This window comes from Scardinius erythrophthalmus (assembly GCF_964197995.2).
Source record: "Scardinius erythrophthalmus genome assembly, chromosome: 14".
NCBI lineage: Eukaryota > Metazoa > Chordata > Actinopteri > Cypriniformes > Leuciscidae > Scardinius > Scardinius erythrophthalmus.
Window position 1 is genome coordinate 26,146,283 of NC_138234.1, and position 22,622 is coordinate 26,168,904.

The following is a 22,622-nucleotide window of genomic DNA, read 5'->3' on the forward strand; positions in this document are numbered from 1 at the left end:
TATATAGATATAGAAGATATAATATAATCACTACCCAAGAAGCCATTTTGTTGTCATGTGGCAAAAAAAAAAAAAAGTAACAGAACAGGAAATTATATCATAGGACCCTGACAGACCTACTACAGTTTGTGAATATTTTTTAATTATTTTTTATGTAATTCTTTGAAAGGAAATGTTACTTTGTGGATACAACACTTTCATTAAATTAAAACTTGGTAGAAAAATAAGTTTGAAACCATCAGAAACATTCATCATCTTTATTTGTCACTGACCTTTAACAAACAACTCAACCTAAGACAACAGGAAAATTACGAAAAGCTTTAAAACGAATCGCTATAAATGATCAAATGCATGATCAAACTCTGGTGTGGTTATTTTCTGCATAAAGGCCTCGAATGAGGAAGTCTAAATGCCAAACAAGTGCCTCTCCAGGGCAGGTTCACCAACATGCCAAAGATGTTCACGGTTACTTGCATGTTGAAACTGCAGATCCTAGTTGTCCGTTGTCACTTTCCTTGCGGTCTACTGCCATCTAGCGGCAACCCAAGGTGTTTCTTGTACACATCCATTTATGTGCCATACGTGTATTGTATTAGACATTGAGCTCATTAAGATTGTAGATATGACAGATATTTATGGCAAAAAGCTGAATATCTGCAGCGCCCACTACTAGAAACAATGACTGAAATCCTGGTCTCCATCTCAGCCACGATTCCTAGCAATGTGCACTGCAGGTCAAAAACTCCAAGTAAACAGGTGTTATGCAACATCTGAAATAAAAATAAAAAAAATGTTCATTTTTGACATTTATCCATTTCATCAACATGTTCAATATAGCTACGGAGCTAACGCTATAAAAATGCTGGGTTGTTTCAACCCATGTTTGGGTCAAATATGGACAAACCCAACTGTTGGGTTTAAAAAAAAAATTAAACTGCAAACCAACCGTTGGGTTTGCCAATATCATGTGACCCAAACGTGTGCAATAGCCTACAGTAGCTTAGCAGAAAATTATCTTTGAAAATCAATGATATTTTAAGGAGGGACAGCGGTTTTCTCCAGTGTGACGACGATAATTCATCTAAGTTACAGTAAAACGTATTTGAAAAATGTCCCCAATATTGTGCGGAATAATCATATTCCGTTTTTTTATAGCCTACCTCATATTAACTAACGTTAGAGGGTTATATGGAATATCTGTAGGCTACTTTAAAAGGGATTTATGACAAATTCAGTGAAATACAACAAAGCTAACTGAACTGATCAAATTAAAATGATTGATAAATATGATATAAATAATTTGCACACATTTATAGGCCTAGAACATACATTTTCGATATGCATTTAGTATAAATTTTTTCATTTGAACATACGATAAATTTGACTATTACAGAGCCATGAATCGCGAGGTAAAAGTTTTTGTCTCCCTTACAGTTTGTTGTATTTTTGGAAGTTTATCTTTTTCTTTTCTATATCTGATTTAGCAGTCAAACAACTGTGACACTCAAACCAAAGAGTATAGAAGTAACAAGAGGCGAAACTCAATAGAACGTTCCATTGCAACAAACTCCCCCATGCGCAGAGCTGCAGCTCCGCCATCTTGGACTGAACGCAACACAGCTGTCATAGGATTGAACGATACCGGTTCAAATTCAAAAGCGGTTAAACTAACTAAAAAGTAGTTTCTAGTTTTTAATATCTCTAGAGCAGACATCCCATGTCTCCCGGAAGATCCGGGAGTCTCCCGCATATTGATAGCGGCTCCCTGATGCCCGCAAATTAGCTTAAATCTACCGGAATCTAGAGCGAGCGAGCAAGCAAGAGCGCGCAGCTCCAAACCGTGTAACGTTAGAGCACACGGCAGAAAGGGTGAGGAAGCGAGATATCAACATATCAACCTAAAATATGGAACACAACTTGTTCAGATTTTTTGCTTTCATTTTCTTCTAGTTCTAGAGTAAAATATATTTTGTAATATATATATATATTGTATAAAATATAAATAATAATATTTTTAAATTTGTACATTTTAATAAACTCAAACTTATATAACGTTAACTTTTTTCTCTTTCACTTTAATCATTTATTTCACTTAAACAATCTGACAAATTAAAACAAGACCAACCATAGGTCTAAATTCCAAAGCATTCTTGAATTAACGTTACAACCATTTAAGTTTGGATAGTGATTTTCCAAACTTAAAAAAAAAGGTGACAGTTAAAGGGTTAATTTAGTGATAACAATGAATTAATAAAGCGGTCATTTGCCAGGTTAGGTGTTCATATATCTCAGTCTGAAAGTATGCGATTTAAAAAGCCCATTTCGAGTCTTGACAATTTCGACCAAATACATAACATTAGCAAACTGTTAGCAGCTTATGCGGTTATGGGGTAGCTTACATTAACGTTACAGCACCTGTTGACGTTAGCTCACTTTAAAGTTAATAAAACCTTTTCTACTTTACCTCTCTGGATCTTTGGTGAATCTATGAAATGCTAGTTGATTGGTTGTACACTGGTAGTTGTTGCAGTTGATGGCAGAACACTGTTTTCTTTGTTTCCAATTATTTCCAGACATAATGTTAATGCTGTACAGTAGTTGTGCTAACGGTAAAGCCGTTGGTTCAGTCCAAAATGGCGGCCGCGCTGCCGAAGCGCCACCTAGTGGCTGTTGTCAAAACTGCAACGGAGTTTCGCCTCTTGTTACTTCTATACTCTTTGCTCAAACACTATATTTCCTTCCTTGTGGTTCTAGGCTTCCGTCTAGACGAGAACATTAAAGTGAGAGCCACACAAATCCATGTATTTTTCCATAAAAAAGAAACGCATGAGAATAAAACGTTTTATTTGAACTTGGCGCAACTACCCAACCGTCAGTCTGAGACACGCGTGCGTGTATGTTTAAAAAACAACAAGAACGCGCCATGCGTGAACACCTAGGCTCTGTGTATTAAACTAAGTTTTTTTGTATCGTATTTAATATCACATTCAACTCTGTCACTTAAACTGGCTGTCAGTAACGCAAACCGTTCCCCTCCGAATGACAGTTGCTTACCTGAGAGAAACGCAGCAACGGCGGTCCAAACGTATGTGCTGAAACATCGATATTTACACACCCGATACTCAGCAGTGACAACCTCCTGACAGTTTTGAAGTGTTCACCTCAACACTTTCTCCTCGGTGAGTGAAATGTGGAAGCTTTAGGTGTGTCTGCTCGCAGGTGTGAATGTAGCTCTATTGGTTTTCCCTTAATTCTCGTCATTTACTCTTCTCAGGCCGATAAGCCTGCGGCTCATCTTCAGGAAAAACCGGTACAGGTGGTCACATGAGGGTGTGTCGAGTCAGTGCTTATTAAACTCAAACAGGTTGGATATGCGTGTAAAAACATATTATGCTGAATAAAAAAAAAAAAAAAAACATTTCAGACTACTTGAAAATAAGTCCACAATGTTGTTTATAGTTTTGCTTTTTGCAGACGGAAGGAAACTCGAATCTTGAACTCAAGTCCTACTTAAAGCGATAGTTCACCCAAAAATTGTCATTAACGTTAATTCCCCCCGAAAACTTTGTGTTTGCTCGCAAAACGTTTCGTGTCCTTCGCGAGCGAACGCAAAGTTTCTTGGGGGAACGGAAAAACTTTGTGAGCAAACACGAAAGTATTGACATTTATTTTTCTTCCCATTTTCCCCCATTCACCATGTCCCTTTCGTTGCTCCAAACCCTTCACTTCATGAATGTTTTGCTGTGTCAAGAGTTTGGGTGATTAGACTTTCAGTGGAAGGCCAGAAATAATTAAAAATATCTTCATTTGTTTCTGAAGATGAAAGAAAGTCTTTTACATGAGGATGAGGCCTACTTTATGACAGAATTTTCATTTTCCAGAAAAGTGTAAAATTTGTGGCGCTCTTGTTCTGCAGTGCTTATAGGAGAGTCGACAAGTAGGCTTATGTGATGAAGTATAAGTATACTGAGAACGGCTCCCATTAAAAATAAAAGCCCTCATATATGCTCCACATTTGAATAGTGTTGAGTGTATGATAGAAAAAGAGAGAAAGCCACAGACATTCCCATAGTACTGTGTCGTTGGGCCTCGGGCTGTCTTTCCTGGAATGACATCTGGCAGGTTTGAGAGTGGGTGGCAGTAGGGCGCATGCTGGGAGTTTTGACATGAACTTGTAACTGATGTTTGGGTATAGCCGGTTACACTAATATCTTTAGTAACTTTCAAAAATAAGTCAGTAAGAAACATTATTATGATAAATGCTTGATAGGTTGGTCTAATGAGTTGATGTACAATCAATTTATTAATTTATTATGGAAGGACCACAAGATGACACTAGATTTTTTTGGATAAAAACCCTATTAAACTTCAACGCTAACTTGTCCATTTGTGCCTCATACATGAATGAGACTTGTGGAGATGTGTGCTATTACTTTTCAACAGAATGAAATCATATAATTATTACAGCAATACATGACTCCTGTGATGAAACAAAACAGTAAAGTTCAACAAGGGTAAAAGACTCCATTGATTTTGTTCCCTTTTCAACTACTAGATGGCACCAAAATTAAGCTCAGCACTTTTCTCAACCACTTTTGATGATGGCAATAGCTATTTTTTTTTTATTGATATTTATACATAATCTGAAAGCTAAATAAATAAGCTTTCCATTGATGTATGGTTAGGATAGGACACTATTTGGCCGAGATACAACTATCTGAAAATCTGGAATCTGAGGGTGCAAAAAAATCGAAACATTGAGAAAATCACCTTTAAAGTTGTCCATTTATGTTTGCGATTGTGCTGCATTCACTCGCAAAAATAAATGTTTTATATATTTACGGTAGGAAATTTACAAAATATCTTCATAAAAATCGATAATTTTGACCCATATAATGTATTGTTGGCTATTGCCACAGATATACCCATGCTACTTATGACTGGCTTTGTGATCCAGGGTCACATGTATACTATAAGAATATCCTGTAAGTTTCAGAACCGAAAACTTCCTTGTTAGTCCAAAAACAGCTTTTATTGTCAGCAAGCCTAGTGAACGACTTGTTGTGGAATGTGTCTATCTATGATAGGTGAAAGACGACCTCTGCAGAAAAAAAATCAACGTCTACTTCACCATTACAATTTTGGCCCAGCCGATTGGCGTGTTTGTTAGATGAGGAGGAGAGAAGAAAGATGCAGGATCACTCCATTAAAATAACATAACCTTCCAAAGGGTTCTAATGCTAGAAATGTGGTTATTTATTTTCAGCAATGTGAATGTCTCAGTTGAGCATTATTTAGACTATTTGTATTCAGTACTGTACATTTCACTGTGGATTCTTTGGTAAATCAGTCACAATTTCGGCGCAGGCTTGGCAAACAGACTTTTACGATATGTACCCGACAGTATTGCCTCAACATGTAACTGTGTTAATTCTAATGCCTGATCTGTGACCAGTGATTTCTGATATATGTAATGATTCATGTACAGTCAGATGTTCTTTGTCTATGTGTCACTAAATCAAACCAGTGACTAAACGGTCAACTTCACATTGTTTCTCTTAGTAGGATGAAAATAATCTGTTATTTAAACTGTGATTAAAGGCACACTATACAAGATTTGTACCTTAATATAACTACTTCGAAATCATTTCGATGGTAAACGAACTCGTAGTAGGAACGCCGCTGGCAAAACCAGCAATGCAGGTTTGAGAGGTGGGACCCCGACAAATCTCGCGAGAATCACGACTTGCTTTACGGCACGACGTCACATACATCTACAACATATGAAGCAGCCTCTATAGAAGACACTAGCACGCATTTCAGACGTGAATCATGGCAGAGTCGATGAAGAAAACAAAGAAAGCGCGGTTGGAAGAGTACAGCGACGGCTCTGCGTGAGTGGTATTTACGACTGTAACGTTAAATACAAGTACTCCACTGTTTGAGAAAAACGGAAACTGCATAGTGTGCCTTTAAATTATATAGCCTATAGAAAGCTATCAAAGAACGCTGGAGCTGTCAATCAAACAGCTCCAGCTAGTTCTGGACTCTCGCCAAAACTCCAGTTATAACAAAGCTCCTTTTATCTAAATGGTTATAATCAACGAATATCTTATTTACATTGTGTTTGTACTGTTAGTTATGATGAAAGGATTCGTTAATGTACAGAAATCAAATTGCAATGATGAGATCACTGCATTCATGCCCTCAACATGTCTGTGATCGGCTACATGCTCATCTCTTTCATGCCACGATCTAAATACAATGCTATGATCAACACTTTTCATGATTAGTTAACCTTGAGAACTGTAATAGTAAAAACGTGCTAAAAGTTTTCAAAAGAATTAAACGTAATACTAGCTATTTAATATGCAAGGATTTTAGCCAATCAGGTTTTGCCCCATGCTGGTTTAACCTGTGTGTGGGGTAAAAGTCCCACCTTGTCACCTCATACATTTATTTCTGAGATTTTTAAACAAACATACCACTTTTATGATTTATTTTCACACAAAATCTGTTGCTCCATAGATGTTCGATACAAATTTTTTTTTTTTTTTTTTTTTTTTCAAAAACAAGGAGTGAAAAACATTTTTCTTAGGGTGTGCCTTTAACACTGTTGTACATCCTATGTGTTTGCTCAGTCATCAGCTTGAGGCCTGGAATACATTTTTGTGCAAGAGCCAAGCATGCATTGCTCTGGTGTCGCTGGGACCTTTTCTTTCTTTCTGTTTTGGTGTTTACTTCTAAGTGTCACAAAAACAAGTTTTGTGTTTGAACATAAACATGAAAAAAAAGTTGCAACATATATATTTAAATGAGTATTTGTTTTAAGGAGTTTTACAATACTAAAATACATAAAAGGACATTTTAAAAAGGTGTTAAAAGTAATATGATGAAGGTATTGTAAAACGTTTCCCAGTCTATTTTAAAGTGACCTTCACATAACAAAAAGAAAGAAAATGTGAATGTAAAAAACAACTGCTAAAAGTTGTTGACATTAATGACAGAAGAACTTATAAATTCATGAGAATGCATGTAAATTAATCATGAAACAGCTTAAGAAATAAAATTAACAGTAATAACTTTTTTTATCAACAATAGTATTAGTCACTGTTACTATTTTTGGATGACTTGTCTTCCCGACATATTAGTGGCCATCCTCCCACCCAACCACTTGTTTCCAGTTATCACAGCCCGAAAAAAAGGAGGAGGAAACAACATGCGATTATGAGTAGAAACAATAAATATATCTTTTGGACTGATTTGTGAATAAGCAGGTGTGTCTTTGAAACAAGATTTATCATGATGCATTTATCATCAGATGGAATGTGCTGATTTTTCACCTCATTTCAAATGAAACGTTATTCATCTCTGTAACAAGGTTTAAAGTTCAGAGAAGGAGGAAGAGGGAAACGCAATGTTCAATGAAACTTTAATCTCATAAAATAAATAAACACAAAACGAATGTAAAGTGGCAGCCCCTCACGGTTGACAGCCACATAAAAATAAATGTCCCAAGCCTGGTCCTCCCTCGTCCTGCTTGCCACAATCTCCTTCCTCCTTGATGGTAATGCATCAAAATAAAACTGCAACTGTTTATTTTAAAGGATGCTTTTATCCAGAATGACTTATAGGCGATTTAACCAACAACCTCCAGTTTTCAACCCAAAACTACATCCACTACACCTATGACTAGATGAGTTCAAGCTAGATTTTTGCCGGAATAAAGCTGCTATTTCCAAAGAAATCTGACCCAATACCCTGTCCATGAATGTCATGACAATCTTCTCACACCCACTCTCCCGATAATAAATAGCAGCCCAGATTGCTCAGTTTGCAATGAGCTTCAGTGACAGGACAGTGGTCACAGAGTACTGACTCTCTTCAAAGAAATCCACTTGTACAGTTGTCGTTCAATTCATCAATGGCTCTTCAGCTCTTCGGTTATATCATGTCCATTACTGGACTATGTGGCCTAATTTTGGGCACATTTACAAATGAATGGAAAACCATTGGACACGAGAATGACGAAACTGTGTTTTTAGATGAATACGAAGGACTGTGGATGAAGTGCAAAATATCTACTTCGTCGGTCGTGCAATGCACAAGTTTCAATTCTCTTCTTCATCAAGCTTGTGAGTATCTGTCCAATGATTTATGGATCCATCTGCTGTTTGACTTCTTAAAGCGATGTGCTCTGATTGTTGCTGTGCGTTGCAGTTGAAATTCGGCTGGCCCGAGTAATGATGATCATCAGCATCACTATTTCAAGCCTCGGCGCGCTGGTAGCCATTTTCGGCCTCGGGTGCACGAGATGTCTAGACGAGAACAAGCAGTCGAAGGACAGAGCTGCCTTCGCAGGGGGAATCCTTTCTGTGTGCAGTGGTAAGTTCAACCCAGATTTGAAAAATCATAAAGAAACTGGAGTAAAATCTAACTTTTTATTGCTGTCAAATCGATTAATCGCATCTAACATAAACGTGTGTGTGTGTGTGTGTATATATATACAGTATATATATATATATATATATATATATATATATACACATACATAAATATATATATATATATATATATATATATATATATATATATATATATATATATATATATAGATTAGGGCTGTCAAAAGATTAATCGCGATTAATCGCATCCAAAATAAAAGTTTGTGTTTAAATAATATGTGTGTGTACTGTGTATAATTAAATTTGTATATATAAATACACACACATGCTTGTATATATTTAAGAAAAATGTGTAATTTATATATATAAAAAAAAATTTATATATAATACACACACAAGTACACACACATATATTATGTAAACACAAACTTTTATTTTGGATGCGATTAATCGCGATTAATCTTTTGACAGCCCTAATATAGATATATATATTTTTTTTATATGTATATATATATATATATATATATATATATATATATATATATGTAAGTATGTGAATAATCGCATATATCCAGTCAGGCTGTTTTTAAGCCAATCGTTTACAAAATTTTATGTTAAACACGATTAATCGATTTGACTGCACTACTACTAGTGATTTTTAAGCAAATTTTCCAATATTTTTCTTGGACTATCAAAAATTCCTTTTAATTGAAACTAGTATAGTTGCTAGTAAGTAACTTGTATTCCTAGGTTGTTACTTAAAACTTTTTTGGAAACTGTTTACATACTTTTTTCAGGATTCTTTTAAGAATAGAAAGTTCAAAAGAACAGCTTTTATTTTAAATAGAAATCTTTTGTACTATTGCATTATTTTAATTTAAGAAGAAATGAATACTTTTATTCAGCAAGGATCCATGCAGTAAATTGATCAAAAGTAAAGACATTTATAATGTTAGAAAAGATACTTTATTTCAAATACTTTCTATTGATCAAAAAAATCCAGAAAAATGTGTCACTAAATGATTTGTGAAGTAATGGAGTAATGATGCTGAAAACTCAGCTTTGCATCACAGGAATAAATTACATTTTAACATATTAAAATAGAAAACTGTTATTTTAAATAGTTAAAATGTTTTACTCTGTATATTTTACAGTAAAAAGCCTAAATTTATATCTCTGTGAGATAACATAAGAAACGTTTTACAATTGCCTCTGATGTCCCTAACAGTTAAACTTAAGCCTTATGAATATGTGCATTCTTTTTTCTTATCTTTCTAGGTCTGTTTGCTTTGGGCATAACCAGCTGGTTTATGTATGGAATTATTGATGCTTTCTTTCAGGAGGACAATCGGGATAGGTAGGAGTTGTTTTTTTTCTTTCGTATTGTTCCTAGTATTCAACAGAGCTTCATGTTTGTCATGAGCTTCATTTTTGTACTGATTATGTACTTAAAGTACTGATTATGAATACTAACCATCTGTGCTGGGTCTTTGTAGGTATGTGATCGGCAGGTCTCTGATTGCCGCATTTGTTGCATCTTTGCTTTGTTTATGCGGAGGCGTGCTCTTATGCGCCTGCAGTGTAATGCACCTACGATCCAACAAAAATCTCAGCAAGCCCTCCAAGATTCCTGGAAAAGACTATGTTTAATAATCCCGAGAACCATCTGAATACCTGAACTTAATCTGAACTGTTGTGTACAGTATGCGCACACATTGTCTTGATAGATAAGTATAAATACATTGGATTTAGTTTTCGGTTTATGTCATGATTAAAGCATTTTTTTCATAGCTTTGATGTATTTTTAGATGTTTGGGATGGGTCTCCTCATTCAACTTTGACCTCTGAGTCAGTTAGCTATAAAACAAGAACGCTGTGATTGCTTCATTAACAGTTCAGTGTTGACCACAGAGGAAGTGATGTCATATCCCAGTAACAGTAACTTTTACTATTTTAAGACATTTTTAAAGAGGAAGGTTCTAAGCTTATATGTACTGTTGATTATATGCCATTGTAATTTAAGCTTGTTATTTGATGCTTGTTTATTAATTTTTTTCAATAGTTTTATATTTTGAAACATCTACTGTCATTATTTCAGAATTACACAATAAAGGTTTGCTTTCACCACATGCACTTGTTTATTATCCCTCCTTATAACTGCGGAATGCTAAGTGTTTTTAGCACTTAGCTACAACATCAAAATCCAAAACAATTCACATTTGTGCTAGTTACGAAATGGATACAATAAAAAGGAATAGTCAAGTTATGTTTATACTTATTACATGTCTCTCTGAAACTGATTCTAATTGTGGTATTAAGGGGTCAAATATTTACTTGATTCCAATTACAATCCATTTCAGAGAACTGTATATTTAACCATTGTCCATAGCAACATACCAGGGCTGTGTTTAAGTCCAATTATTTATGCCCTTCCCTCGCTAACTTCCCTCCATCTCGTTCACTCAAAATGATAACAATACAATAAACTATAACAGTCAGCTTAAGGTGTTTTTTTCCTAACAGCCCAAGCATACATACAGACCTATAGAAAGTGCGTAAAACAAATTCACAGGGAAAAAATAGAAGGCTTTGGAGGCACTTTGCGTGTTTAGGTGTGATATGAACATGGGGCGGTTTTCATTCATTTGGAGGGTGTGATGTCTTCACAATATCTCATCTGTCAATAATATTGAAATATTGGATTTTCAGGAGAGCTGCAGTATGATTTCGGTCCTCTAGAGGGACTTTCTATATTCATCTGGGTCTTTTTTGCCTTCTCTTTTATGAGTAGGCCTACTGCAAATTCGGACATACTCCTTTTGTCACATACTGTTTTTCACCTACTACATAGTAGGAAAGTATGCTATTTCGGATGCAACCATTGAGTTGACTCACTCTTTCTGTCAAAATCAAGGGGTCGAGTAGTAGAGAGGGTATGTCCAAATAAACTTCCCTCGCCCACTTGACAAAATTGAACGCACTTAAAAATGGCTGCGGGGATTCTATTTTTAGCCAATCAGAAGGCTTTGGATGTTCAGGCATGATATGAACATGGGGCGGTTTTCATGAATTCGGAGAGTGCGAAGTGTTCATTCATTTATCATGTGTCAATAATGTACACTAACACTGCATATGAAATCACTTACTGAGTATGTACTAAATTTGAATTTGAGTTTACTTTGAGTTTACTTCGCGACCGTTAAAAAAGCAAGCGCTATATAGTATGAATATGGGTACTATGAAAGAAATTCGGACATACTACATCCACCATGTTGGTGCTGTACTACTTCTATTTTTAGAGTTTACACCAAAAAAAGAGTGACAGACAATTGCGAGACAGGAATAATTCAGTTTATGATTGACTGTAACACAATTCTTTGATAACCAATCACATTACAGCCTTGACGTCATTGAAGGCCCTGTCCCAAATGGCGCACTTCATGCGGACTTTCGGTCTCGTGGACTTGAATTGTGCGTGCTCGCCGAGTCTACGAGTCCGTAGGCCGTCCCATTCAGCATTTTACCGCTCTGAAGTGTGCTCAGCAGCTTTGTACCCTTGAAGCGGTCTTCCGCGAAGCCCGCATAGAAGCAGGCTCCACGCACTTTAACTACCCAGGAATCCTTGCGAAAGGCCAATCAGACAACAGATGGGAGGAGATTTCACTCACGGATAATTGTTGACATGGCTTAGAAGAAAATATTACAGTTTTTATGACCTAAATGTACATTTTACCAGTTGTTACCTACAGTTTATACAAACATTATGGTCATCGACCAGTGGTTAATGTCTCAAACATAATAATAGCGCGTTTAATAATACGATCGCATTATGATTCATTAAATAAATAGAATCGAATGGCAGGGCTTTACTGAGTCATAAACATAGTATGAATATTGAAACCTGTAAATTGAAAAAAAATATGTTTAAATTATGTTTTAAAATTGTAATCTTAGTTCAAATGGAACATTATGTATTATTATGTACAACTGTATACATCATTTAAATAAGCATGATATATATATATATATTGTCTAATGCCCAGGTGATATGCACAATATCAAAATATAGAACTGTAAAATTAGGCTGTGTAGTTGACATGCAGATAAGACGTCGGAGCGCAAAAATGTGATTTCTCCTGTCCAACAACAACCAGGCCGTTATTTCCGGCGTGCCGATCGAGTCTGTCCCAAAAATACCTCTCAATGCGACCTCGTGGACTTGCGCCAAGGGCCCTATAGGTCTGCACTACATGATGTCACCAAAGTGTGGACTCTGAGGAAGTCCACTAGTCCGGAGTGTGCCATTTGGGACAGGGCCGAAGTTCGTTCAGAGTTGTGCGACAGTCAGTCACTGTTTGCGGATACCATAGAAATGAATGAGAAGTGCCATAACCTGAATCACACCTGTCGCGCAATTGTCCGTGATTTCACTTATTTGGTGGAAAATAGATCAATCCAAAATCAACGTTTAAGAGAAAACATGTCAAACGATTAAACGATAAACTATGTCCTCACAAAAGTGAATTATTCAGCGTAGTTAAGCCTGTCCTCACTGACATCCATTACAAAATGGCCTTCAGAATCCTGGCGGAAGTAGAAGCTCATCCAGGACTTTCGCCTTCTGTTTTTCGAGTATTCAGACATACTCTTTTGGCGTACTGTTTTTCACATACCTATTCACAGCCTAAAGCTTTTCATCGCTGGAGGGAGCGAGAGAATCAAAGCTCTTGAAATGAGAGGCCGATCTTCCTTGGTTTGTTTATGTTTTAAAGATAAAACTACCATGTTAAAGCCAAAGAGGGCTAGTGTGGCATAAGTAGAATAATCTTGCTCACGCTTAAAATAGAATTGTTTACATTGTTGCTAAGTTGAGCATCTGATTGTGTATCCCTTACATACAGGCCTACTCATTCAAAACGTTTTACTGAACAATTGAATTAAATTGATTTTAAGATGAGCTGATAAACGTATATTGAATATTATATTTTCAGGAGAGCTGCAGTATGATTTCTGTCCTCTAGAGGGAGACGTTGAAACCGTGAGGATCCTCGCTTTTGGGGCTTTGTGAGGATCTCACTGGAAAGTTCTGTCTGTGAATCATCAGTGTATAGTCTGAAACAGAGTCACGAGTCTTTTACATTTAAATCACCGTTTAATGCTCTAAAATTTAGAAGCTGTAATATGTCGCAGTTCAATGCAATAAAAGTAAGTCAGCTGGGGGTCGACAACAATTGTAGTTTCCGTCATGTGTGGGCTGTAGGGGAGGGAGGAGTCAGCTCAGAATGGATGGGAGGGACGGGGGTCATTGTTGAAATGTCTCTAGAAATTGGTCATTCATTATGAGTGACAACGAAACTGCCTTGAAGCTTAGAACGGTAGTTCAGCCGTAACTTTCATTAGCCTGTTCCTTGTCCCACATAGGCTCATTGGGATTGTTTATCCATCATTCGGAGCGCATTATTTTGCGCACCATATTACGGAGAAGATGGATGTGAACCCCAAACTCTACGGCTTTTTGACCTGTATACTCCAGACACTTTTGCTGTCATCGGCCACCCTGGAACCGTTTGACCTGCTTTATGCAAACGGATTGGAGGCTTTTCATAAAGGAGACTATGGCAATGTGGTGCGGTACATGGAGAGCGCGCTGAGCAGTTTCTCTGAAGTGCGCCAGACCAAAATCTCATGCAGACTGAAATGCAGAGACCAGCATCGCTTTGACAGCCTTCTGACTGATAAGTTTTTCGAAGCGATTCTTTATAGGGCGCACTGTTTAAACGAATGCTTTGAGGGAAAACTTGGAGCTCAGTCCATGCATAAAGTTAGTGAGGATGTCTATCAGGATTTCAGTAGAAGAATTCCCTATAACTACCTGCAGCTTGCGTACAGAAAGGTGGGTACAAGTTTTATAGATGCGACAGACCACGGCTTGTTTAACAGTGAGGTCCTACATCAGGAACGTTTGAATGAAACGCTTCTGAGCATCATTCGAACGCTCGAAGGATTGTTGTGCATCTTACGTGTGTTTGAATGATACATGTTGGGCATCATTCTAACGTTGGAAGAACTTTCGAACGTTAAATCAATTACATTTAAGTTAGAACATTGAAAATCGAACATTTTGGTCGTTAATCTGTGTTTGAAGGTTCGAAATAAACCTTTTTTACGCTGTTTTCCTATTCTAACCAGTTGTCTATGTAGGCAGCTCACAAAGGTTTTAATACACAGCCGTAGTTTTCTATTGGTGAAAGTCGTAAATACACATATGAAAATTTAATTTGTAGTACGACATGCTTGTTACGCAATTCTGAGAGCCACCTACAGGGATGGGATGGGATGGGAAGGGGGAACACTCTAGAAAACGTGTCTATAAGTCTGTTAACTTCAAATGATTCATATGCATATTGGTCTTACCCGATTTAAGTGTCTAAGTGGTGCACGATGTAAATTTAGCGCTACAGAACTGGAACTGAGGTCAAACACACTTACTACAATTTTCTGCAAAATACCACAAGTGCAGTTATAAATATGTGGTAGTTTCATATGTAGCCTACAAATATTTTACCAAAAAAAAAAAAAAAAATTCTGGAAGGTTCTGAAGTTGAAGGAAACCAATGAAGTTGCTATTTTACAGATATATTGCTGTAATTGTGGTATTTATATTTCCAAATTTCCTGCATGTGGTATTTCATAAAATGGAGTTCCATATGGTATTTGTGTTTTGTTTTTCTGAAAAACTGTCAATACCATAGCAGTAAATTGTATGTGGTATTTGACACCTTTTAGGCTTTCAAACATGGCCATATTGTAAATCCAGAGCTTTGATACTTTAATTTATTAAAGGGTTAGTTTACCCCCAAATTTTAATTATCCCATAATATACTCACCCTCAAGCCAATATAGGTGTACTATTTGAGTTTCTTCTTTAAGCCAAACACAATTGGAGTTATATTAAAAACCATCCTGGCTCTACCAAGCTAAATAATATGAGTTAATGGTACCTTGTTTTTTGAAGCCAAAAAAAGCGTATCCATCCATCATAAAAGTAATCTATACAGCTCCAGGGGGTTAATAAAGCCCTTCTGAAGCGGAGTGATTCATTTTTGTAAGAAAAATATCCATATTTATAACTTTATAAACTCTAATCACTGGGTTCCGGAACTTCCGGTCATACGCGAGTCGAGTTCCGGCTGAAGAGTGACCTCTGACCCGACGCATGACTTACAGTGCATTCACTCCCATTGTAAAGCTTGGAAGAGCCAGGATATTTTTTAAACATTAAAAGAAAGTTTTATAAGAAAACTTAGTTTTATACACCTAGGATGGCTTGAGAGTGAGTAAATTATGGGATCATTTTCATTTTTGGGTGAACGAACCCTTTACATATAAAGAGGCAGAATAGGTTCACATAAAGAAAGGAATACACAGAAGACCCCATTGACAAACCTCCTGCATTATGTATGTTGTAACCCTTAAAATCCTAAAAAGATTGAGATATTTAGAACAGCCCTTAGCTGGCAGTCAAGACCGATGGGAACAGAGCCTGACATTCTGGGAGCAGCGGGCTATTCTAGCCAAATCAGACATGTGCCTTTGCCCAGGGACAGAAAGAGATTAAAAAGAAAAGCGTTAGAACTCAGTAGATGAAGTCGGCACAGTTCTACGATGACCAGGGCGAGAGATCAGACACATTCCTGTCAGCACTCCAGGTCGTTGAATGTCATAAAGAGATGTCTATGTGTGTATATATGGGGTGATATTTGTAAAACATTCCACCGCTCTTTGAAATTTTAACCACACAGCCCTCTTTCCCATCATAATCCTGGCATAAAGAGGCTTTTCGGCCTGGAAGCGGGGGCCACAGACGCCAACTGTTACTTCATTGACAAGCTTGTGTGTTTGTTTTCCTGGGTCAATCAGTATTTATCTAGGCAAATATTTTTCTTAAAGTGTGTTTGCTGTTCTGAAAGGAAAGGCACCAGGTTGTTTTGGGTTATGAATGGAGGAGTTTTGTGCCAGCCGTCACCACTGTTGCTCTGTCATTTAGTTTTTAATCAACAAGTCCAATCAGAGAAGGATCAAAGCTCAGTGAGAATGTCATGTGTTAAGCGAAATAGAAAGTGTGGCAAAATAATCACGCAAAAGCACATCTTATACTGAGTTGAGCTTGCAGGCTCACGTGAAAAAACAAATTGCACATGGTCTGTTTGATTCAAGCGCAAATGACTCTTATGAGTCAGTTGAATTGTTCAAAATGACTCACTAACTTTGGAATTACCAATTTGAATCTGCCTGACGAATCCTTCTCTGAATCAGTAACAGCGGTTAGTGAATCATCCGACTTACTTGCCAAACTTATGATTGTTTTCAGTGATATTTGTCTCAAAATGAAATATTCTTTTACTTAACAACCAATATTTTATGATATTTATAGTAAAAAAAAAATTATGCAATAACAGATTTAAAATTGTTTTATCTCTCAAGACAGTACTTACTAAATAATCATAGCACTGCAATAAAAACCTAATTAATTCTAATTATTTGTAATAATAATACAATTTTATTAATTTATTATTATTCTTTGAGCTGTATCTAACTCTTAAACCAACACATTATTTGATAAATAATCATTTGACAATGATAATAATATGTAAGCCATCATATTGCTACAGTCAGTGTTTTAAATTAATTTTATTATTTAAATGTTTTGGGCTATATCTAACTGACATAATCCTTAATCCACAGCAATAAAAACTTTTATTATTAATTAATAATGACAACATTATTATTATTTAAATCTTTATCTTGGGCTATATCTAACTTGTATGCTTAAAAGCCTATGCATTTCCCAATTTTATCAGTAGACCAGTTCACCTGTATAATTAAAAGGACATTCTATTTTGTTATTTTTTATCAGTTTTTTTGTGTCTCCGAAAGTTGATACTCACAAGTTTACTGTTCTATCTGTGACCTCAATGTTACTGTTATTGTCTTTCAATCTTTTCAGAAACTCTCAAAGCCCAACCTATATCTATTGTGGTCCCACCAATGTTAGGACAGGTAACATCATGGAAACGCCTTGTGAATTGCGCTTTGGCACCATTGTCTTTCTTCCATTTTCTTTGTAATCAACCCAGCACAATCCAATGTAACATAATTGAACCTGTCGTATATATTTTCCTATAGATAAGCGATGTGGCTACCCAAGCGCTTCATTCTAGCTAAGCAAGTGCTTGTGTAGCCTACTAAGCAACCGGTGCACCTGCGTTGCCTGGAAAGAGAGTGTGTGTGAGTGTGTCAGGTTTCTCCAGCCACTACACGTTTGGTTCGTGCCCATCAACATGCTCAGCCAGACAGCATGGCACTTCCTCTGCCAAACATTTTCTGGATGACCGACTCTTAAGCGGATAACAGCACAGCAGGAATGTGTGGGCACGTTGCCTTATTTCATTGCACAATAAATGGCCCTGCCTGGGATTATCAAGAAGAAAACATGACCACTGAATTGCGTGCGCTTCCAAGAGACTGCAAATTCTGCAAAGGCAAGCTGCTTCATCGAGCCAGATGTGTATCTCATGGGGGGGGGGGGGGGGGGGGGTTTGTATTTTCCAGATCACAGGGCCAAATTTTTGCTCTAGACGGAGAGTGGAGATGAACAACAGGTCGCAGATATGCAAGTCTTCGACTCTGTCCGTTCTTGTTAATCTTGATTTACATCGCATATTTGACTTTTTTAGTCCCTTATCGGTGGATCTTCTTTGATTTAGTCCCACATAAAACTATGTCGGATATAATGCTTCTCCATAAAGATAGGAATCCCATTGCTCTGGTTTTAGGAGTCCTGCGGGGTCACAGGAAAGACCCAGAGCTGTTGGGCAAAGCCGATGAATGAAAGGACTCTTGGGGGAATTTTGGCAAAGCCTGAGAAAGTGTGGAAAGTGGGATGCGGTGGCCAAGCAACATCTGTTTGCTCTGACAAATGGCTGTCTGCAGTCTGGAACAGTGTTCCTCTATCACTCTTGGCTCCTCTTACACTTATTTTGAATGAAATTATGGTTTCCATCTATATGAGTCTATGAAGAACAGTGTTTAACATTACAAATATTTATCTAGTATGGTTTAGACTTTCACAAAACATGAAAAAAAACATCATAGTTAATGAAGTAAATGGTCCCACAGGGATTTCATTTAGTGTCAAAGTAAATTTATTCATTGGAGTAAACATAATGTTTGTAGCCTTTGCTGTAAACCTGATCTTTTGGAGTCCACCTCTGCCTGCATAGAGAAGTGGCAGGAAATCCATCAAAACAAAAGCTCTGCGTGTGTCGCACGTGTGCCATTGAAGAGGAAATTGTTTCTATTTTGGACAGCTGAGACATGGGGAGTCCCCTCTAAACTTTTTGTGTAGTTAAAGTGAACAGTGTCTGGCAGCTAGAGCAAATTAAAAGAATAGTTCACCCAAAAACATAAAAAAAAATGTTTTGCAGAATGTTCACGCTGCTCTTTTCCATAAAACATATTAACTCCAGGGTCTTGTGAATAAGAAGTGTGCTTAATTCTTTTGAATGTGTACTTCAGATCTTGCAGATAAGATAATATTGATGGAATAAAGGCCTCTTAAGTGTACTTGTACTATGTTTCTTAACACACATAAATATAGTTTTAAAAAGTGCACCTTTTAATTAAAAGCTTTACTTTAAAGAACATTTTAAATTCCAATATTTGAATGATCTTTTTTTTATCATGCTTTAAAGAAGTGCACTTATCTTGATGTGTTGACTAAAGTATTTGGTTATCATTTTAACTGCATGTGTCTTATTTGATATTACAGTTGAAGTTAATGTATTAAAGTACATACATTTTCTAATAAGTATTCTTTTTAAAAGTACATGCTTAAGTGTACTTCTTTTTCACAAGGCTTCAAAACAGACAGAAAAGGTACCATAAAAGCATGGTATTATAGATAAAAGTCTGTATTACTTATGCATTATATAACATATCTTCTGTAGCCATATACATGTCATTGATGTTCTATTTTCTTAATATGCCAAAAATATGCAGAAGCGCAAATTAGATTTGGTCTCCTATTGCTTGGCTTTAGAAGACTTGGAATATAGCGCATGAGTCATGTTAACTTTTTCTTGTACTTTTTTTTGTCATTTTTGAAGCTTGACAGCCCCTGATTAATGATGTTTCCATTATAAATTAAGATCTTTTTGAGGAAATCTGAGAGATTTCTGTCCCTCCATTGGCAGCTACGCAACTACCACTTTGATGATTCAAAATGTTCATAAAGAGATTGTGAAACTAATCCATATGAATTGAATAGTTTATTCAAAATGTTCTGAAGAGACACAATCGCTTTATATGATTAACAAATTGAATTTAGGCTTTTATTCACATATAAACATTGATCAGTGAACATAACAGAAGCTCAATCAAACCTGCTTGATGCGCGAGAACAAACCTCATTGGTTCTTGAGGAAGCTCAAACGTGCTGCGTAACACAAGAGAATGAACCTCATTGGTTCTTCCAGAAGTTCAAACGTGCTGTGTAACACGAGAATGAACCTCATTGGTTCTTCCAGAAGTTCAAACGTGCTGCGTAACACGAGAATGAACCTCATTGGTTCTTCCAGAAGTTCAAACGTGCTGCGTAACACAAGAATGAACCTCATTGGTTCTTGCAGAAGCTCAAACGTGCTGCGTAACACAAGAATGAACCTCATTGGTTCTTCCAGAAGTTCAAACGTGCTGCGTAACACAAGAATGAACCTCATTGGTTCTTGCAGAAGCTCAAACGTGCTGCGTAACACAAGAATGAACCTCATTGGTTCTTCCAGAAGTTCAAACGTGCTGCGTAACACAAGAATGAACCTCATTGGTTCTTGCAGAAGCTCAAACGTGCTGCGTAACACAAGAATGAACCTCATTGGTTCTTCCAGAAGTTCAAACGTGCTGCGTAACACGAGAATAAATCTCATTGGTTCTCACACGTCATGCTTGAGCTTCCGTTTACTATAATTGATGTGTGAGTTGATGAATGTTTTTATGTGAATAAAAGCCTAAATTCAATCTGTTAATCATATAAAGCAATTGTGTCTCTTCAGAAAATTTGGACTAAACAGTTAAATTCTTATGGATTAGTTTTACGATCTCTTTATGATCTTTTTGAAGTGTCAAAGGGGTAGTTGCGTAGACTGTCAATGAAGGGATCTTCATTTGAGTTCCGGAAGATGAACGAAAGTCTTATGGGTTTGGAACGGCATTAGGGTGAGTAAATGATGACATTTACATTTTTGAGTGAACTATCCCTTTAAGATAATCTCACTAATCTCACCATCTACAAAACCTGTTTATTGCTTCTTTCATAAATGGCGAGCAGGTTGGCTTTAACTTCCACGACCCTGCACTGACCTAGAACAGACTCCACTACATCCACCGCATCTGTTTGTAATAGGACGCCTCCACAGTAAGTTATTGCTCACATTGGCGTCAACAAGTACCTGAGCGGAATGCTAGTGTGCTGTTGTACGGGGATGTAGAGGACTGTTGGAAAGAAGGATGGCACATTTTGAATGGAAAAACGATCAGCCATGCGTTTTTTTGGACACAAACATAATCCTATTTAAGTAATTTCCCAGTTTTATTGCAGTTGAGACAATTTTTCTATGCTCATTTTATTGGCATTAAAATATGTTATGTGCTTATTTGCTGCATTAATTCACTAGGAACCAGTTTTGAAGTTTGTTTTCTTCTGTTCTTTTGTTGGTTTTAAATTTACATAACCGACAGATCTTCCCGTTTCTTTCATTTGCTTAAATTTAACACAATTGCTCGGTATGAACTCAGTTCTTCGAGATCGAGATCTTTAGACGGCCCTATGGGGAGGCCTGATTTCAGTCTCAACTCTCAGATCTCTACTGAAGGTCAGTTGTATGGTGAGGGGGGTAAAGCACACTACTCCATTGTTGGCTGATGGAGACACTGGATAAATTATTGGCGCTCTAATCACTTTGCCCTGCACTTTCACTCACTCGTGTATTTAATCTTGTGGGAGTTGCCTAAAAGCGGAGGGGATCTCAGGTTTGCTACATAAATAAACCTCATAGTCTATCCAGTGTTGGAATATTTGGAAAGATTGTTGTGTTTTTGTTGGACAATTTTATTTGTAATTGACATTAATCTAGCACTGCATATTGTATCCCTATAAAGAAGAAGAAAAAGAAGAAGTTTTATTTATATAGTGCCTTTCCGTAGCTCAAAGTCGCTTTACATTGTACATTACAATACATTTAGCCTACGCACCCGCACACACATTACAATCATAAAAAGGACACATATAGTCACATTATCCAAAATACATGTTATGAGTCTTGAATGTAGCCACAGATGAGATATTACTAAGTGTAAGAGGTAGTGAATTCCATAATTTAGGAGCATTAACACTAAATGACCTTCCACCTACAGTAGACAACCGGGAACGATGGATGGACAATAAACCAAGTTCAGCTGATCTAAGGGACCAGGCAGGGCGGTAAAAGTAAAAGTTTTTTTTTTTTGGAGGGTTGTCTTTTTGTTTGGAATCATTTAACAAATGAAAGTGCACAGTCCTACACTTGTGGTAGACCAACTTTAAACACAGACAGTGTGTAGTCTCAGCATGTCTGCTGAGATGATGATGTCGGCTAATAGTTGGGATGATGTGGAGACTCAAACTCAGGATGTGACTCATGTGTATAATTGCTGGAAGCCACATTCTGGCCTGCTGGTTCAGTAGTCAAAGAAACAGGGCTCCTATTCATAGATACTGTGACGTCGACATCTAAACTGTGGAAACTGAAGTAAGTGTGATTCATGAACTCTGTAAGCTCAGGCCCTGTTCCATATTACCGTATTTACTGACCTAAAGACTTGGATTATCGTGCCATTTGTTTTTCCAGGCCTTAATGTATGTGGAAAAAGTAACTTTGGTATTTCCTGTTAATTTTCTTGTATGTTCTTGTCATGGGAGTGCTCAACATCTCTTTAATCATTGTTTTCCTCAACTCTTGACATGAAGGGTTTTTTTCAACTGAAATTTCCACCAATCAGTTCCCACCTCTTCGCCACAAATCTTAAATCACTTTAGTAAATTGTAGAGAGGGAGTTTCCTACACTTATTGGCTTTTGAAGTGACTTGTTCAAGCCCGAAGTGTATGCAAGACACCCATGAAA

General features: G+C 36.9%; 2 protein-coding genes across 4 annotated transcripts in view; both read left to right on the forward strand.

The window, feature by feature from the left end:
• Positions 1–2,759: 2,759 nt before the first annotated feature.
• Positions 2,760–10,533, forward strand: LOC308701893 (claudin-1). 3 transcript variants are annotated; one of them, XM_081384369.1, is made up of 6 exons: positions 2,763–3,179; positions 3,275–3,364; positions 8,046–8,135; positions 8,221–8,385; positions 9,684–9,762; positions 9,902–10,533. In XM_081384369.1, exons 3-6 carry the CDS (start codon positions 8,066–8,068, stop codon positions 10,053–10,055), a joined length of 468 nt encoding a protein of 155 aa, XP_081240495.1. In that variant the 5' UTR covers positions 2,763–3,179; positions 3,275–3,364; positions 8,046–8,065; the 3' UTR covers positions 10,056–10,533. The 3 variants fall into 3 exon arrangements, with proteins under 3 accessions (XP_081240494.1, XP_081240495.1, XP_081240493.1); XM_081384368.1 differs by lacking the exon at positions 3,275–3,364 and having other exon boundaries at positions 2,760–3,179; XM_081384367.1 differs by lacking the exons at positions 2,763–3,179; positions 3,275–3,364 and having other exon boundaries at positions 7,845–8,135.
• Positions 10,534–13,673: 3,140 nt separating this feature from the next.
• The window catches only part of p3h2 (prolyl 3-hydroxylase 2), a 54,626-nt gene continuing 45,677 nt past the window's right edge, over positions 13,674–22,622 (forward strand). Inside the window, exon 1 of the mRNA XM_081385196.1 lies at positions 13,674–14,298. Coding sequence (XP_081241322.1) covers positions 13,891–14,298 — 408 coding nt within the window. The 5' untranslated portion in view covers positions 13,674–13,890. The remainder of the gene's footprint in view (positions 14,299–22,622) is intronic.

Coding starts and splice junctions, on each gene's coding strand:
- LOC308701893 (XM_081384367.1), top strand. CDS start 7,925: ATGGCTCTTCAGCTCTTCGGTTATATCATGTCCATTACTGGACTATGT. Junction 8,386..9,683: donor AATCCTTTCTGTGTGCAGTG/GTAAGTTCAACC, acceptor TTATCTTTCTAG/GTCTGTTTGCTTTGGGCATA. Junction 9,763..9,901: donor CAGGAGGACAATCGGGATAG/GTAGGAGTTGTT, acceptor GGGTCTTTGTAG/GTATGTGATCGGCAGGTCTC.